Source organism: Sus scrofa, chromosome 10, assembly GCF_054392235.1.
Source record: "Sus scrofa isolate SSC_HxYL_T2T_F1_AM1 chromosome 10, Sscrofa_HxYL_maternal_Yorkshire_Landrace_v2.0, whole genome shotgun sequence".
NCBI lineage: Eukaryota > Metazoa > Chordata > Mammalia > Artiodactyla > Suidae > Sus > Sus scrofa.
In genome coordinates, this window is record NC_139392.1 from 81646293 (window position 1) to 81667065 (window position 20773).

The window sequence follows — 20773 nt, forward strand, 5'->3', positions numbered from 1 at the left end:
ATCCCTCTTCCAGGATTCCCGTTACCCTGCAATGCTGGACGTGGCAGAAAGGGACAGCTCCAAAATTAAGTAAAACAGAGAAAGCTTTCAAAATAATTGGAGGCAAATTCAGAGATCTCACATGGTACCTGATCCGATCAGGGGGATGTTGTTGTCTGACTCATTGGTACAACAAAGCATCCAAAGGAGATCAAGTTATATGACCAATAAAGACCCAGGTGGCAGTGCTGGCCATGCTGATGGTCACAGCTGCCGTGACAGTTGTAGTGGTGATGATGTGTGAGATAGATTCATGATGTAGTGATTGTCGCTAAAATTCAACTTAATTACATAGTAAGGCAGAGTTCCTGCTGTTCAAGAAGCTTCAGAATACAGCTATCTACTAGCGAAACAATTAAATATCTCATTAAGGAAAGTACTGTTTTGTCGACAAGAATTACTGCATTATATATTGCCCCTACAAAAAAAAAAAATTTAAGGTGATCACTTGAAAATACAGGTCCTATGAATACTAATACATATTTTATACATATAGATCTGGAAGGGTTTTGTATAAGGGATTATGTAGACAAGACCTGTCACCACAGGGATGTTATTACAGTCACAGCTATTGTCTAACTGCTATTTCCCAACTCTGTAATTTCATAAAAACAATAAAATACCAACTTTGAACCTTAACTATGTATTAGAAAAAGAAAGACATATAAAAGACAAATTAAAGAAAATATGGAAATTAAAAAAAACATTCGTTCTTCTCATTGAAAATTATGGAACAAGGAATCACCATATTTGGGCAGTATTTTCACGCATAGAAATTGCTGATAAGACTGCATGCTAAGTTTCACTTATTAGGATGTAATATGCATAATATAATGTTATAAAGGTAACATCAGATTAGATTATAATCACCCACTTTACTTTTTAAATGTTCCTTTTTTTCCCAACTACCTTTGCTTAAAGTAAACTTGGAGTTAAATAGATGATTTTTGCAGTTCCTAGTGGCAAGTATATGAATTCATAAGAGATTCTCCATCTTCAAAGATATCCAGAGATAGATACTTCTTAGTATTTCTTTAGTCAACACACATATTTTTTTTTTCACTTGATAGAAAAGAAACCCTTCTGAGAGTTCCCATCGTGGCTCAGTGGTTAACGAACCCGACTAGCATCCATGAGGATGTGGATTCAATCCCTGGCCTTGCTCAGTGGATTAAGGATCTGGTGTTGCCATGAGCTGTGGTGTAGGCCACAGATGCGGCTCAGATTCCGCGTTGCTGTGGCTGTGGTGTAGGCTGGCAGCTGTAGCTCTGATTCCACCCCTAGCCTGAGAACTTCCTTATGCCGCAGGTGTGGCCCTAAAAAGACCAAAGACAAAAAAGAAAAAGAAAGGAAAACCTCTCTGTGTGTGCAGTGTTATACAGAACAGAGATGTCCAACAGAAGCAGCGAGTCACAACTGTTGTTTTAGTATTTTTAGTAACATATTTTTAAAAGAAAATAGGTTAATGCTTAGTAATTTATTGAACTCAAGGTTTCGAAAATGCTATCAGTTCAACATCTAATTCATGTACACGTTATTAATGAGATATTTTAAAAATCTGTTTTCAAAAGAAAAACCTGTTCTGCGTCTTTGAAAGGCAGTGTGTATTTTACACTTAACTGCATGTTCTGATTTGGAGCAGCCACCTTTCAAGGGCTCAGTAGTTCTCTGTGGCTGGTGGCTATCATGTTCGACAGTCTCAGCAGTAAAAGAAAGTCTTTTGAGTCAGGGAGTTCAATATTCCAATCCCCCTGCCCATTTACCCCTGTGACTTGGTCAAGTTTTTTAACCTTTCTAAAACTGTAGTATCTTCTACATCACAATGTATTAAAAAGATTAGAGGAGATAACATATGCAAATCCTCTCTTACAGTTTTTGACTCGTAGGAAACATTGGGCAGATGTTAGTTCTCTTCCTCTTAATCCCTCTGAAACTTCTCCTTATTCCGTTTGGAAAAAAAAAATCCTTTTGTTTGGATTTTCTTGCATGGATAAGAACAAAAACAATTCGGCATCCATACACAGCCCTTTATAAAACTGGAAACAGTGATGCAGGCACCCTAATTCTAGTGGCTGCACTGATGAGTGTCTTTAACTTACAGCACCTCCCACCCCCTTAACTCCTAAGCTCCTCCCTATTGCTTCCTGGCTCCTGATGAATCCTTCCTTGGTGGCTCCACTTTTCCTTTTTTTCTCATAGGACTTAACTTCCCACAAGCTATATGTTTGTTTAATTTACAATGCTTGATATTGGTTTTCTATCCTCCTCTACTGCATTGTCAGCCCCAGGACAGCAGTCAATGTATATCATTTTATTTATGTGTCAGATACCTGGAAAAACCCTTCCATTTAGAGATATACATTTTTTTTTCCTTTTTTTTTCGGTCTTTTTGCCTTTTCTAGGGCCGCTTCCTGCGGCATATGGAGGTTCCCAGGCTGGGGGTCGAATCAGAGTTGCAGCTGCTGGCCTACGCCAGAGCCACAGCAACGTGGGATCCGAACCCCGTCTGCGACCTACACCACAGCTCACGACAACGCCGGGTCCTAAACCCACTGAGCAAGGGCAGGGATCGAACCCGCAACCTCATGGTTCCTAGTTGGATTCGTTAACCACTGCGCCACGATGGGAACTCCTAGTCACATACATTTTTAAAGTGGTGGCTGAAGCATCACACCAGTCACGGATGTTTTCCTTGAATATGCTTTTCAGACTTCAATGTGATGATGATTAATAGTAGCAATATATTAGCAAATAACTCCCCTTGGAGTATCCAAAAAATCCCATGTTAAACAGAAATCTGCTCTGAACTGGTACCATAATAAATTCCAATGCATTGTCTAAGGATCAGATAAAAGAAGTACATATTTACGAGTCATATACTTTGATTTTCTAAGTATCATTCTCTTTATTGCTGTTTTCACATCTTCACTTCCACACTCTCTTGGTGTGTTCTGAATATCCAGTTCTTATTTCATGCTAGATGTCATATTGCCAGGGCTTTTCCCCTTGTTTTAAGCCCCAGTCATATTTTTTGAGAACTATTGTTTTTAAACATCTTTGTTTGGGGAAATTTCAAATTTACACTGAAGTTTAAAAAACTTTGTGATGAAATGCCATGTACCCCAAACCCAGCTTCAACAATTTCAACCCATGGTCACCCTGATACCAAAACCAGACAAAGATACTACACACACACACACACACACACACACACACACACACACAAATCACAGTCTCAAATTACTGATGAACACGTTTTCAGAAATCCTCAATAAAATACTAGCAAGCTGAATCCAGCAATACAGTAAAAGGATCATACACCATGATCAAGTGAGATTTAGCCGAGGGATGCAAGGATTTTTTCAATATCCACAAATCAATCAGTATGATACACCACATCAACAGTTTGAGGAATAAAAACAATATGATCATCTCAATAAATGCAGACAAAGCCTTTGACAAAATCCAACACCCATTTCTGATAAAAAGCCTGCAGAAAGTGGGAATAGAAGGAACCTACCTCAACATAATAAAGGCCGTATATGATGAACCCACAGCTAATATAGTTCTCAATGGTGAAAAGCCAAAAGAAATCCCACTAAGATCAGGAACAAGAAAAGGAGGTCTGCTGTCACCATTTTTATTCGACACAGTTTTATAAGTCCTAGCCATGGCGATCAGAGAAAAAAAAAAAATAAAAAGAATCAGATTGGTAAGGAAGAAATATCACTGTTTGCAGATGACATGATGCTATACATAGAAAATCCTAAGGATGCTACCAGAAAACTCTTAGAGATCATCAATGAATTTGATAAATTTGCCAGATACAAAATTAATACACAGTCTTGTTTCCTCTGTATTACTACCCACATCCTAAATACCACTAGATTACTTGAAAGTGACCCTGGATATCAAATTACATCATCTCTATATACTTCAGGATATATTATACAAGATTAGGACTCTGTTTTTCATTACTATCACATTACACTTTAACTATACTTCCTTATTATAATTATTTAGTTAACAGGAAACATATTGTATATTTATATCTTAATAGGGATATAAATATTTTATTAGAACATCTACGTATATATGGGAATATATATTCTCAATTATTTTTATATAATGCTGCAAATAGATTTGGTTATACTCCTATAGCCTGCTGCGGTGAATGGGAGTGAATTGCTGCTTGCTTTCAAATCAAAATCTTCCCATCGGTGCATCTGATTGGCAATTTTCATCCTAAGCACATGACAAGGTGGGTGAGATGGGACTTATAAGGCTCGATAGTAAACAAACACAGCAACAGCTTTCTTAAGAGCAATGAAAACATATGACAAATGTCTACTGCACTGAGTTATCTATTATCTATTCCTCCAGTTGTAATTGTTCTCTTTTCACGTCCTTATCTTTCTCTCTCATGATACCAGTTGTCTTTCCATACCTGGTGTTTCTTGGCAATCCATTTCAATGTTTGAATGAAGGCTTTTGTTGCTTAGTATAAAGGCAACAGGAAAGAATTTCCACTGCTTTTATACAGAACTATCCCCCTCCAGAGCTCTCCTTTGACTGGAAGAATGAAGAGTAGGTGCTGTTCAGGTGGGCTGGATCTGTAAATGCACAGACACCCCTACAGGGCAGTAGTTCTCAACCTGGAATCATATTAGAATCTTCTAGGGAGGTCTTTAAAAATCCTGCGGCCCCCAGGCCACAATGTTAAGCAATTAAATCAGAATTTTTGTAGGTGGAACCAGGTATTAGTATTGTGTTTAAATTCTCCGGGTGAATCTAATATTCAGCCACTGGTTGCGAGGCCAAGGGGTCGGCAGGCAGGCAAAGAGCAATGCTTCCATTTTTTATTCTTGGACAGTTATTTATTTTTATTTCCCTTGCAAACCTATGGTGCTGATCCTGTGTTAAATTCAAGGATGACTTGGCCTCTTTTTCAGATGTCACTATCTCATGATAATCCTTTCTCAGGCACATGCCCAGTTTTCTTTGGGTGACAGTTCTCCGATTTTATCTTGTGAGAATCAGCTGCTTCTGTGAGCAGATGTGTTTGAAAGCCTGGTCCTAAAGGGTCTACAGAGGGTGGGACTGAGTTCCCAGCTCATCCAGGTGTTCTGAGTGCTGTTTCTCAGCGAGTTACTCTGAAAAAATTCCTTCTTGGTTGTTTGTATTAGCCACTTGGGCTGCCATCACAAAATACTCACAGACAGCAGGACATTATTTTCTCACTGTTCTAGAAGCTCAACATCAAAGTCGAGGTGTTGGCAGGCTTGTTTTCTCCTGAGGGCTCTCTCCTTGGCTTGCAGATGGCCACGTTCACTGTGGGTCCTCACAGGGCCTTTCCCTGTGCAAGTGACGCCCTCGTACCTCTTCCTATAAGGACATCAGCTTTACTGGACTAAGGCCCCAAATTTATAACATCGCTTAACCTTACTAGCCTCTTTATAGACCCTGTTTCCAAATGCGTCATACTGGGAGTTAGAGTTCAACATCTTAATTTGGGTGGGGAGACTTAACGATTCTGTCCAGGACAGTACTTTGTTACTTTAATCTTTTAAAATTAAATTTTATTTTATTTTATATTTTTTGCTAATCAAAGGTGGGAACCAGGAGATTCAAGGTCTCACGGACCAAGAGCCCCGCCTCAAGAAACCACAATGCTTTTACTGTGCTCTTTAGGATTATGTCAAGTGAGGAGGGGGCTGTAGGTGCAGAATATAGTTTTTTAAATTTTAATTTTTATTTTTTTTGAGATTATGTAATTTTATTTATTTATTTATTTATTTATTTATTTATTTTTACCTTTCATTGACATGGAATCAACCCAAATGTCCATCGACAGATGACTGGATTAGGAAGATGTGGTATATATACACAATGGAATACTACTCAGCCATAAAAAAGAACAAAAGAATGCCATTTGCAGCAACATGGATGGAACTAGAGACTCTCATACTGAGTGAAGTCAGAAAGAGAAAGACAAATACCATATGATATCACTTATACCTGCAATCTAATATACAGCACAAGGAACCTTTCCACAGAAAAGAAAATCATGGACTTGGAGAATAGACTTGTGGTTGCCAAGGGGGAGGGGGAGGGAGTAGGATGGATTGGGAGCTTGGGGTTAATAGATGCAGATTATTAATGGATTAGCAATGAGATCCTGCTGTATAGCACTGAGAACTATGCCTAGTTACTTATGATGGAACATGGAATGTGAGAAAAAAGAATGTACACAAGTATGTGTAACTGGGTCACCATGCTGTACAAGAGAAAAAAAAATAAAAGATAAATTTAATTTTTTTCTTTTTTATGGCCATGTCTACGGCATATGAAAGTTCCCAGCCTAGGGGTCAAATAGGAGTGGTAGCTGCCAGCCTACACCACAGCCACAGCCACGCCAGATCCAAGCCACATCTGCCACCTATGCTGCAATTTGTGGCAACGCCAGATCCTTTACCCACTGAATAAGGCTAGGGATTGAACCCTCATCCACAGGGACACTAGGTCAGCTTCTTATCCCACTGAACCGCAGCAGGAACTTTTTGAATTTAATCTCAGAATATCTTCGTTGCTTCTTTGGGAAGATCTATGGGAGCCATGTTTCCCTGGGCTGGGATCTGTGCTATTTTTACTCCACTCATTTTGATCCCATCTGTTTTTTCATTCCCTTCTGGAAGACCTCAAACATTTCTGGTCCAATGACTGGAATTTAAAAAAATATATTACAAGAGAGTTATTATCTTTTTCTGTGCCTGTGTGTATGTGTCCATGAGTGCTGGTGAAGAAGACCAAAGCAAGTGATCTGATAAACATGGGGGCAAGGGCTGGATTCCATACGTAACACACCATATCCCTGACCAAGCCTCAACCCTCCCTACTCCATCAGAGACCAGGGGAGACGGTGATATCTCCTAGAAGGAAACAGAGGTTAAGTGGTACCAAGTGTTGGGGTGATGGAGCTCCGGGCACAGCTGTGTATAAGGATGAGCAAGCTATAGAGCTGTGTGGATAAAGGGCTTGGGTGAGGCTCCGAAAACCAGGGGCTCAGTTGGGGCTCAGTTACGCGGCACACAGACTCAGAGAAGACATTTGGTTCTTCTCGTTCCTCATCTGTAATGTCAGAATAACAACTCCTGTTCTGTTTGCCCAACAGAACAGGCAATTATCATCCACCTACCAAGTACCAAGTTAGTTTTATCTGCTGACCACTTAATGCTTTAAATGGCTGTTCTACACATTAGAGCATTAGTATCATCAAGATTGTTTGTGGGTAGTTTTTAACCTTGGGCTGTGAATACAGAATTGCACAACAGTAAGCATGTGGGTTATATCAGGCAGCATAGCCCATTCCAGTCGCTTTACAAGCATTTACTTAATTCATACCCTTGGTTCCCGACACATTGTTTGTGATATTTCGTAGGCACTCAGGAAATGCACGCTGTATTAATTCATCCAAAATATTTATAAGAAATACAGAAGGAGATAGATCCAGGTCACATGAGACCTTTACAAGTATTCCTTAAGTACTATGCAGTTTCAGATGTTGGAAAGAATATAAAAATAGCTAAAGATGGGACGCCTGTGATTCCTGCCCTACCGGAGTTTAGAGCCTAACTGTGGAGGTGGTTAATTATAACATTAAGAAGAAAACAAAGGAGTTCCCTCTGTGGTGCACCAGGATCAGCGGCGTCTCTGCAGTGCCAGGACACAAGTTCGATGCCAGGCACAGTGGGTTAAAAGACTCAGTGTTGCTGCATCTGCAGCATAGGTTGCAGCTGCGGCTCAGATCTGATCCCTAGCCCGGGAACTCCATATGCCACAAGGTGGCCAAAAAAAGCAAAAGAAAAAAAAAAAAAAAAGAAAAGAAAGTTATGAGGGGAGGGAAAAAAAGAGACAGCAGTCTTTTTGCATTTTACCTCTGTTAATTCATGTCACGCAAATGTCATTCTTGCTATTAAATCCCATGTATACTAAGTCCAAACACTATTCATGTGCAGAGCAGAGAATGGATGAATGTTTGTAGTTTCTCTCCACAACTTTGGCAATGGCTCCAAAAAGACTCATAAAGAGGCCTGTGATGGGCATTGAAAATGTCCTCCTTATGTATCTAATTCTTCATCGTGATAACAACAAGTGAAAAGATCCATGAGTGCAGCTTTAATTAACAGCGATGTCGGGATGCTTAGAAACAGACCGCAGGCTCTTTGCATCTGTTGGCTTTCTCATAAAGAATTTTGTTTTTCCCAGAGGGTCAACATTAATTAATGTCCTTACAATCTATTTAGCAGCCCATTGTCTCAAGGATGCCTAAACAAGTTTAGTGAGCCATAGTGGTGTAGCCAGAATGATATAATCAGGCTGCTTTAAAGAGGGCACTCTGTAAAAATATACCGGCTGGCATCATGATTAACAGGGAGGATAATAAAGTATTCTGGGAGGATGATTAGTTTTCCTTATCTGTGGACAATATTACTGGTCTACCATAGAACATAAATAACCAGATGGGAAACTTTCCATGTGGTCTTTAATAAACTCTCACCAGCTATAAAAGCTCAAAAAAGAAAATAAACACAGCCGTGAATAGTCCTTAATTGTTTCATTAAAAGGTATCTACAGATCATTCATGTTTGTCTTTTGGGACAACGCATGGAACAGTCTCATATCCACCAATTGTACTTCTATCCTTTCCTAAATTGAGCCTATAATACTTCATGTCCCATTAGTAATATTATACAAGCTAGGGGTCGAATCGGAGCTATAGCAGCTGGCCTACCCCACAGCCATAGCAACATGGGATCCAAGCTGCATCTGTGACTTATGCTGCAGCTTGCGGCAATGCTGGATCCTTAATCCACTGAGCAAGGCCAGGGATCAAACTTGCATCTTCACAGAGACAACAGCAGGTGCTTTACCTGCCAAGCCACGATGGGAACTCCTTGACCAGCTTATTTAAATTGCCTTCCTCTCCCAACTCCAAGGCACACCGCCACCCCCACCCCCCGCCGCCCCGGCCTTCTGATGCTATTTCCTCTATTCTTTCTTTCCCCTCAACTTCTAATAGGCCATATAACTTATTTATTTATTATACATATTTATTATCATTTCCCTCCTTCTAGAATGTGAAGTCCATGATGGCAGTGATTTTTGTCTGTTTTATTCATTAACGTATCCCCAGGACCTACAATGGTGCCTGGCATTTAATAAATGAATAAATAGAAGAACAAAGGAATTAATAAATTGTATGAATGATGCACATTCACTTTACTTCCCATTTAACTACAAACAGTGCTGAAGTAAATACCCTTATACACATGTGCTTATGACTTCATTTTTTTTCCTTTTGACAGCCATACCTGTGCTATGGATCAAATCAGAGATGCAGCTGAGAACTCTGCTACAGCCACAGCAATGCTGGATCCTTAAACCACTGAGGAAGGGGTTGAACCTGCAACCTTATGGACACTCTGTCAGGTTCTTAACCTGCTGAGTCACAATGGGAACTCCTATATGTGCTTATGGCTTGGTCTTTATGCGTCTATGGCCAGAATGCTTCCAAAATGGAAAATTTCCTACAATCATCAGTGAGTATTCTTCTCTTTCCCTGCCTTCATCTCTCAGTCATCTGTAAGGGACTTTCAAAAATCTCTTCCCATCTTATTATTTTAATTTTCATTTTTCTGGGGAGTTGTAAACTTGAGCACCACTTCATATATTTGTCAATTATTTACATTTGCTCATCTGTGAACTGGTTATGCAAACATTTCCTGGTTGTTGTTCCTGCCATTTCTAATATGTCTGTAAGCGTTATTTGTGTGTGTGTGTGTGTGTGTGTGTGTATATATATATATATATATATATATATATATATGTATATCTTACTTGAATATGTAAAGAAAAAAATGTCCAAATTTATTGCATGGTGGTCAATTTATGAAATTTTTAGATGATAGCTATAATTTTATATCATTAAATATGTATGTCTTTTTTGTAGTTTCTGGACATTTAGAAGTTAGATACTACCTTCAAATTGTACATAGTTTACCATTTGTTTTCTTCTAAGAATTTTCTTTCTTTTATCTGTTACATTTATGTCTTGAATACATCTGGAATGTATGTTTGTATTTTAAATATACAGAAAAAAACTGGGATTTAATTTCATTTCCTTCCAGGTGGAAAACCAGCTATGCCAGTACCATATTAAATAATGCATCTTTCTCTCACTGAATTGACTTTTATTATATGCTACAGCCACCTAATTACTTACCTAAGTGTCTTGATTCTCTATCTTGTTACATTAACCTATAAACCTGGTGTGTACTAATCTCATTTTTTTTAAGGAAAAAAAAAATTGATGAAAAGCAGAGGGAATACAACACAACAGGTCAAAAGGAATAGGAGTGTTCAATATGAGGCTGAGTTAGGAAACAGTTTTAAAGCAATAATGAATATCCATGCTGTCACTGAATATGATATTTTCATTCTTCTCAGAATATAAAATAATAAAATGATTGTTCTGTTTCCTAAAATGGCTGGGCCAATCTTAGATACATTTTTATGAAAAGTTATTTTAATTCTATGCAAACTTGTCATTTTTCATTGGGCCTATGCTTGGGTTGTTTTGAGGAATATTGTGTGAGTTGGGGTTCTCCAGAGAAACAGAACCAATAGGATGTGTATAGATATAGAAAGGAACTGGATCATGCAATTGTAGAGGGCAACAAACCCCACATTTGAGGTCTGGGCCTGTAGACTGGAGACCCAGGAAATCCAACAGGGCAGAAGAAGTCCAAAGGAAGTCTGCTGGTGAGTCATCCCTGGCTTGGGGAGGCTGATCTTTTTTGGTTCTATTCAGGTCTTCCACTGATTAGATGAGGCCCACCCACGTGATGGAGGGTAATCTGCTCAAAGTTCACCAATTGAAATGTTAACCTCATCTGACAACACCCTCCAAGTCGACACATAAAATGAACCATCATGAATATTTAAGATTATTTTTTATCCCAAAGCTAGATTTTATCCCTAAGAAAAGTTTTATTCCTAAGAAAAGTTATCAATAAAAAAATATTTTTATTCCTAAGAAAGTTAACTTCCTAAGAAAAGTGCTAGGTATCAGGCAAGATTTCAGGGTCAAAGAAAATAAAAATATAAGCTTACTTCTACCCTGACTCTATTAACTGTAAAACCATTTAACATTACAATCACTGCAAATCACAGGCAGGAGGCAAAACTTGTTCAGAGTTTATTCATGATCCTTCTTTCCATTACCACTTACCTTTTAAATCTCTGCACCTGCACTTCAGTGGATCTGGAATGAAATTGGTGGCCAGCTTACTGACCACTGTGGCAGCATGCCAACTGTGTACCTTTGTCTACTCCATGTGTGAATCTGAATGCTCCCTACTCGTCACTTCCCCAATTGGGGACTTGAAGGTCATCTTTACAGTAGAGTTAATAAAACCTGTGAGTCTCAAAATACGAGTCATGGAGTTACTTATCATAGCAAGGTCAGTTCTATTAAATAATTCAGGGGTTAAATGGAAGGGACTAATTCTCTTTTCATAAAGGCTACATAAAAAAGGCACTCTGACATTCACACAAACAGTTAAAAGCAGATTGCCAGCCTAGTGGGCTGTTTGGCCTGGCTATCTCTGCAGAATTTACCTGGTGTGTGATCAGAGTCTGGACTCAAAGCTTCAGTAGGAATTCTGCTGCCAATGGCCCAATCCAAGTCATCTTGAGAGTCTTGAGTAAGACTGCAAGCCGTGGTCCAGTTTCCTGAAGTTGTTTCAAAATTGCAGCTTCCTGTTGTGCTTGTGTACTGGCCTAAGGGAACAAAAAAGTTAGTGGAATTTTCTGGAAATGTATGTCACACTTGATGTTACACTAGACTTGTGATGATTTTAAATTGGTATTTGCTTATCCTATTTATTTAAAAATTTAAAGAGCCAGGGAATTTACACTCATTGGACCTATCAGCTGTGCACTGAAGCTTTTTTAAATCACAGGGTATATAAGCAGTGCATGAATACTGGCATTTAGCTACTAAAGATTTATACAGAATGACTAATAACATTTAGATGATAGATAAAACTATGAGTACACATGAACAATGTACATAACATCATGATACTTTACTACAGATAATTCAGGTCAGATAAATCAATATCTCCAGGTGTCTGGATGTTTAATTCAGCCCTTCTGTTCACTCTGATGTGAAAAGCATAGCCCATTAGAGAGGAAAACTCATTAATGAAAGAAAAGGTGCCTTGAGGAGAAGTAGTCCACTGTGCAGTAGGAAACCCTCTCAGCCTACGACACCCATCACCCACGTACCACACTTTAGAGCCAGTCACTAAATGTGAAAGAAGTCCTTTTCTGAAAGTGTTTGATTGATAGCTCATTAAAAAATTAAGTTGTTCACAATGAGAAAAATTACTCAATAATAACTGAATGTCTACTACCTAGTTCTCTGCGGAAAGTGCCATCATTATACCCTGATACCTGCTTTCATTTCTCTTTAATTTTCTTTTTGCATAGCAGTTATTATTTTTGAGCATTCACTGTAAAAACTGTGTTATAGAGACAGAATGAATTACTGGATAGTTTAATCAGTGTGAATCAACTGAGATTCTCATAGACTTTTTTTTTCATCTTTAGAAAGATGAAAGTTGTATTATATTTAACATTATTCTCCAGATGGTTTCTCGTTCATAACTTTTTCTTAACATAAAACTATTATGAGCATATATAGAAACTCTTTGTCAGAGAAAAAATGCGCTGTTAAAATGGATGCCAAACATTTGGCAAACAAAGCTTTAATATTTGTATAGAAGATTTTTCTGGATGTCTAAGAGCATTTTCACAAAACAGCAGTCTTTTATTTCTCTAGCATGATTACATCTTGTTTCTAAAAACTAAAATCAGTTCTAAAGATGTCCATCTCCTTCGTTCATTCTACATGACTTAGGATCCACTGGTTTGCATGTGCTTATTTCTGGATTCTATATATCCTTTTTTTCATGCTTATCATGCCACTATTATGCGATACAGATAAGTTTACATCATGTTTACACAATATAGGTAAGAGTGAAAATTTTGGTTCTCCAGGTGTTTAGCTAACACAACAGCAAACATGCAGACTCTTCCAATGTTACAAAGAAGACTGTCATTATAGGATCTTTAGAATGAAGTCTCATACAGGTTCTACTGCCTTTCTGTGAAACTGACTTCCTGACCCTCAGGCCCTATGATAATTATTCGATATCATTTCATATTCTCTGTAACTACCCTCCTTCCTCCTGCTTCACTTTATTTAATATATGACCTTATCTTTAACTCAAAAGATAACTACACAACCAGGACATATTCTCTTATATTTTAGCCTCTCTAACTCAAATTATGTCACCTTTCTTTTTGGGGGGGTTCATCTTGGCTTATGATCTCAAGGACTTAGACTCTATTATTAGCATTCCACAGCCTCCATTATTCCAAAGTCATATAACTTCTCCTCATCTTTCAATCTCACATTCTCTATAATTCCTTCTTATAGCTTGCCAATTCAGCTAGGGTGTCCCTCTTGTTAAAAAATTACATATACATCTGCTTTAATTTCTCCCTCTCTGTATCTTTACTCCTTCTTTCTCATGACCTTTCACAATTTTGTGCAAATGACCTATAAATCTACAGCCACAATGAAACACAGGTGTACAACTGTTTGCTGAACATTCCACGGGAATACATAATCATCACCTCAAAACTAGCCTAAAATGAACTCATGTCTTCTTTCTGAGATTAATTTCAAAGCATGAATCCTCCTTCTCTTTCTAAAGATTCAACCTCTGAATTTATCTTCACTGCTACATTCTTTATTTCCATATCTAATCTATCACTAACACCTGTAGGTTCTCCCTTTGGGAACACATTTCATTCATTCTCTTCTTTGCAGTTCCATAGCCCATGTTCCAGTTCCACTGGTTTAAGCCCCTGCTTCATGTTAAGCCTCTTGCTTTAGCGTAGCTTCCTTCTGTCAACCTTACAAACTGAAACCAAATTAATCATCCTGAAGACTGCTCTCATGCTATTTCCCTTGCTCAGAGTATTCAGGTGTTCCCATTGTTTGGAAATACCCTCAAAATCTCTAGCCTTGACTACAGTAATGTTTCTTTGGATACAAAGCATATTTTAGATAGAAATCTGTCTTGGCTTCACAACTGCCTCTACTCTAACCAAATTTTTCAGAAACTTATCTCTTGAATGGAAATGGACTTTTTTCAACTTTAATGTTGAACTACGTCTCTCTCACTCTCGTATATTTTCTCTAGCAATTGGATGCTCACGTGTCAGTCCTTCCTTCCCTCTCTTGTTCAGACCAGTTTCCTCTAGGAATTCACCCTCGGGTTTCTGTTTGAAGAGTGAAATAGCCCTCACCATCGCTCCAGAGGTGGCTCGTAGTTTGTTTACAATCATGATAGAAAGTTCAAACATTTCTTGTCTTGACTAGATTAAGATAATCTCAGGATGCAATTCTGGACAATGAGACTTACTAGGGAAAAAACACCTAGGAAAAGTTTTCCTTATTCTTAAAAATAAATCAAAAGGAAGAAAATCTATCCGTCCTTTCTTAGGATATCACTACAAGGATGTGATGCTTGGGACTGAGGAGATTACATGGGGAACTGACTTTGTAAGAAAGTCAGTTACCTGAAGTTGGCAGAACATAAAGAATGAAAGTGGGCACATAGATCTACACTTTTGACAAAAAAAGTTACCAAATAATTCTAGAGCTCTCCTGGTTTTGAACTTCTTGCTATTTGAGAGTATACAGTTTCCTTTTTGTCTGTATCAGTTAGAGATGGATGCACTTAGTCCCAAGTAACTAAGAATACAAATAATAGTTTAAACAGACAGGAATTCACTTATCTCAATTAACTATATGTCAGGAAGATGTCAGTTTAAGGCAGACATTGTGGTTTAAATATGCAGTTATGAAGCATATATTTTCCATCTTTACTTAAAAAAAATTTTTTTAAGGCCATATCTGTGGCATATAAAAGTTTCCAGGCTAGGGGTCAAATCAGGGCTGCAGCTGCTGGCCTATGTCACAGCCACAGCAATGCCAATTCTGAGCCATATCTGCAAACTACACCCCAGCTCACAGCAATGATGGACCCTTAACCCACTGAGAGAAGCCAGGGATTGAACCCTTATCCTCATGGACACTATGTAGGGCTCTTAACCCACTGAGTCACAGTGGGAACTCCTCCATCTTTCCTTTCTGTCATCTTGTCATCCTCAGGCTCATTCATGCTCTCAAGATGACTGCTATGCTTCCCAGAATCTCAAATGTTCAAGGTGTTGAAAGAAACAGGAATAGGGAAAAAAAAAAAAAAAACACAACAAAAAAACACCTTTTTTTTTTTTCTATTCTGGTGCTTTTTCTTTCTGAGAAAGATACCGTCCCCAAATTCCCATGTGTATCTCACTGGCCTCTGGTAGCTACACACAAGGCTGGAGAAGATGGTGTTTGTGGCTGGTAATAATGGCCCCCCCATAAAATTGGAGGTATGTTTTTAAGGAAAAAAAAAAGCAATGGATAGGCAACTATCAGGGACTTCTAGGCTCTCTATACCTGTCAAAGTTGGAATTTCTTCTCTAAGCATTTTAATTAATATATCTTCTCTCATCCATTTCATCCAGCAAAGCCTACTCTTCCTGAATGTCCAACTTATGTCCTGTTGTTCTCCTTCCAAGTCATGCCAATTCTCAGGGTATTTGTGTATTTTTTGATTTTTTATTTACAAAAATAAACTCAAAATGGCCAAAAGACTTACATATAAGACAAGACACCATCAAACTCCTGGAAGAGGACATAGGCAAAACATTCTCTGACATCAAGCTTACAGATGTTTTCTCAGGTCAGTCTCCCAAAGCAACAGAAGTAAAAGCAAAAATAAACCAAAGGGACCTAATCAAACTGACAAGCTTTTGCACAGCAAAGGAAACCAAAAGGAAAACAAAAAGACAATTTACAGAATGGGACAAAATAGTTTCAAATGATGACAAGGGCCTAATCTCTAAAATATACAAACAACTTATACAACTCAACAGCAAAAAAGCCAACAATCCAATTGAAAAATGGGCAAAGGAGGGTGTTCCCATCATGGCTCAGTGGTTAACAAATCTGACTAGGAACCATGAGGTTTCGGGTTCGATCCCTGGCCTCGCTCAGCGGGTTAAGGATCCTGCATTGCCATGACCTGTGGTGTAGGGCGCAGACGCAGCTTGGATCTGGCATTGCTGTGGCTCTGGCGTAGGCAGGCGGCTACAGCTCCAATTAGACCCCTAACCTGGGACCCTCCATATGCGGCAGGTGTGGCCCTGGAAAAAGACAAAAAGACCAAAAAAAAAAAAAAAAAAAGGACAAAGGACCTGAAGAGACATTTCTCCAAGGGAGATATGCAGATGGACAACAAACACTTGAAACAATGCTCAACATCACTGATTATTAGAGAAATGCAAATCAAAACTACCATGAGATACCACCTCACACCAGTCAGAATGGCCATCATTAATAAGTCCACAAATAACAAATGCTGGAGGGGGTGTGGAGAAAAGGGAACCCTCCTGAACTGTTGGTGGGAATGTAAGCTGGTACAACCACTATGGAGAACAGTATGGAGGTACCTTAGAAATCTATACATAGAAGTGCCATATGACCCAGCAATCCCACTCTTGGGCATATATCCAGACAAAACTCTCCTTAAAAAAGACACACGCACCCGCATGTTCATTGCAGCACTATTCACAATAGCCAAGACATGGAATCAACCCCAAATGTCCACTGATAGACAACAGGATTAGGAAGATGTGGTATATATACACAATGGAATACTACTCAGCCATAAAAAGAACGAAATAATGCCATGTGCAGCAACATGGATTGAACCAGAGACTCTCATACTAAGTGAAGTAAGTCAGAAAGAGAAATACAAATACCATATAATATCACTTATATCTGGTATCTAATATACGGCACAAATGAATCTTTCCACAGAAAAGAAAATCATGGACTTGGAGAACAGATTTGTGGTTGCCAAGGGGGAAGGGCAGGGAGTGGGAGGGACTGGGAGCTTGGGGTAAATGGATGCAGAATGTAGCCTTCTGGATGGATTAGCAATGGGATCCTGCTGTGTAGCACTGGGAACTCTGTCTAGTCACGTATGATGGAACACTTAATGTGAGAAAAAATTATGTATATATGTGTGTGTAACTGTGTCACCATGCTGTACAGTAGAAAAAACATATATATAAATAAATGATAAGAAAAAGAATAATTATAGTTGTTACTATTCATTTGGAAAGTTAGTCTTTATTTTTCACTCTCACCTTAAGTGTTGTTTATCACCGAATTACTATAAACCCTTCCATGTGATTAGGTATTATTGAACTGCACTAAATAAGCCATAAGTGGTCCTATACTAATTATTGAATGATAGACGATATGAGGACTTTGTAATATTTCTTGATGATTAATAGATATCAATAATTTCAAAATGGCTACTGCTTTAGAGAAAATATCTTTTAAAGTATCATCTTTACCATGATACCATGAATGGATTCAAAGCATTACTGATACTCTTTTAAATAACTGGCATTTTTCCATTGGTATAATATTCAGCCATATGGTTGTATGGTCAGTGCAAATATTAATCAACTCATATGTTTTAAAGAGATGGCTCCATAATTATTTTTAATTCTCACATCCACATAGCTACCTTACTGTGCCATACCATAACACATAACACAGGACTATGAAATAATTTCTCCTCATTGTGAAATGGCTTCTTGGAAAACTTCATTGAGAAAGATTTTGGAGAACCCGAATATAGTGGGAAAGAGTGACATGACTGACTAGTGGTGGTCATCACTGTAAGAGGCAAGAAAGAAAGTATTCACCCCACTCTGTGCAGCCCTAGTCTAGAACAGAAGACACACTTCATACAGGTTTTAGTGGCAATTTCCTTCCATGAAAAAAAGGGAGCCTCTTTTTGAATGTAACTGTTTCTTTTACAAAGAACCGATCTCACTTGTTATAAGTCATGCATGTTTGCAACAAGAGGTAGAGATGTAAAAACAAAATTTATCTTTGCTCATAACCTACAGTAAAAATTTAGTCCTAGGAATAGCCACATTTATTGTCTGAGAAGTATAAAGGGCATGTAAACAAGGCATTCACAGTGACTGACAAATTTCAAGAGAATATAAAGATAATGAAATGGAAGAGGCTAACATTAATCCTAAAAGCCTGAACAAATACATTCTTTATGTTATTGAATTCTCAAAGCACTCCCTATGTTACCATTCCTACTATATAGATAAAGAAAGTGAATTTCTGAGAATTTAAATAATTGCTCAACAAGTGATGGTCAAAGTCAAAAAGAAGACTTTAGTTTAATGCCCCCAAAGGTCAATCCTTTCCTTATATCTATCCAAAGGTCACTGTGAAAATGTTGTAATTTATTCCATTATCCTCAATAGATTCTCTGCCTGCAGGAATCCAGCCCTGATGCCTCCAATATATCCAAAAGGCCATCAACATAAAATATTGATGGAGTCGATTTGCAGCATCAATGCGTCACTTGTTTATCTCTGGGTCCTGTGCCATGTTTCTTCTGGATATGAACAATATCCATCAAGAGGTTTTAAGAAAGGGACCATTTCATCTCGCAACATGTTACTTTTATTTTAATAATTTCAAATACTCCTTGCAGCTGTTCATCAACATTGTAGGCAACACTAACAGACATGAGTATGTAACTGCCTTCAGTTTCTAATTCTCAAAACTGCCTCTGTGTGTTTTTCATCAATACCTCAAATAGCTGTGGGAAAACTAAAAACCATATAAGGTACTCGGAGAGAAAAAAAAAAACTGACTGAAGCAAAAAGAACATGGGCAATATTCACATTGGAAAAAGCACAACACCTGTAACTCTTTCTAATGTTTTAAACTCTATTTTTATATTTCACATACATGTGTACACACATACACATCCATTCTTCTTATGTCCTCCCCAAATAAGCTGTGCTAACTTTATTCCTGACAGTACTTGTCACAACTAAAAACTAACCAGGAATCTTTTCATTGACTAACTACTCTTTTAAAACGCAAAGAACATTTTAAGACATTTTTTCCTCCAGTTTTTTTTTTCCACAATAGAAAGTGAATTTCTGAAGCCTAATACTATGCCTTGTTCATTTTCATGTATATTTAGAAAGTCAGCCCTAGCCCATACCAGGAATAAATGGAAGAGTGTAATTTTTATATAAACATCTTCAGCACATTTTGACACGAGAGGAAGATAACTTACCATCTGTAATAGGTTTTCTACATGCCTCTGATAGCTGTCTTTGCCCCACACTCCATTACATATGTTCAAGGCCATCATATTCAACTTATTTTTCCTTTAGAACCTTTATAAATTTGGCCAAGTTTTTAATGTTTTACTGGTGATTATTAATTGCTCTACTTGTTATGTCTTTCTGGGAAAACAGTGATTTCGAAATGTTTCAGACCATTATTTTGGAATTCCACTGAAATCAACCTTACAGGAAATATCAAAAATATACACATATTCTGGCATACTTAAAAGAAGCTAGAAATACCACTAGGAAGTATTATTTAATGTATTTTAGGTTTCATTTGAGAAGATACAGTTTATAAAATTTAAGATAATACTGTAGTACAGAGTACAGTTGAAAAAAGTATCAATCACTTTTTATTTTCTGTTATGTCTGATTTAAAACTAAGATGGATTTTTAAAAATTAAAAAAAATAAAATTAAAAGATGGGATGAATGTTGAAGATAATTTGCTAAGTAAAATAAGCCAGTCACAGAAAGACGAAAACTGCGATTTCACTTGTATGAGGTCTCTAAAGTCATCAAATGCATAGAAACAGAAAGTAGAATGGTGGCTGTCAGGGAGGGACTGGAAGGGTAGGGAGAATGGCAGGTTATTGTTTAACTGGTACAGAGTTTCACTTTTTCAGGATAAAAAACAAAGTTCTGGGGAGGGGTGGTGGTGTTGGCTGCACAACAACATGAATATACTTCATACCACTGAACTGTAAGGACGGGAAAACTGTAAAAAGAGTTGAATGGTCAATTGCATGTAAATTTTACCACAATTAAAAAAAAATAGCAAATGCAAAAAAGAGCAAACGACCATTTCAGAAGCACTGCTGCAGTATCATCCTAAGGAATAAAAATAATGTTGAGCTAAAAAGAAACCTTTAAACACAGCTTACGCAGTACTCCTTTCCAGCACATGTGCAATATTTTCCCCTTGAGAGGTGGAGTCTATTCCCTTTGTCTCTTTGAATCTAGACTAGACTTTGTTGTTTGCATGACCTTTAGGAAGAACCAGGAGTGACATTCTGGAATTTCTAAATCATAAATACTCACGCTATTTTAATTCAGGCTCTTGGAATGTTTGCTCTTGGAACATTCACCTCATTAAACAAAAGATGCTGCAGCAGCCATTGGCCATGACTGTTGCCCCAGTGGGGAGCCCTGAGGGAACTCTAGGTGGAAACAACAGGACTCCAGCCATCAAGCCCTCAGCCACAGCAGCGGCCCCCAACAGTGCACTTTAAGGGGACCCAGGAAGGGAAAGCACCGGATACTGGCCCCAGATGGCTGAGGTGCCTATCAAAGGA

General features: G+C 38.1%; 1 protein-coding gene across 8 annotated transcripts in view; it reads right to left on the reverse strand.

Moving 5' to 3' along the window:
- MALRD1 (MAM and LDL receptor class A domain containing 1) overlaps positions 1-20773 on the reverse strand; it is an 860334-nt gene that overhangs the window by 181742 nt on the left and 657819 nt on the right. For all 8 annotated transcript variants that reach the window (XM_084980970.1, XM_084980973.1, XM_084980974.1 and 5 more), the window contains one exon: positions 11719-11880. In XM_084980970.1, coding sequence (XP_084837096.1) covers positions 11719-11880 — 162 coding nt within the window. The remainder of the gene's footprint in view (positions 1-11718; positions 11881-20773) is intronic.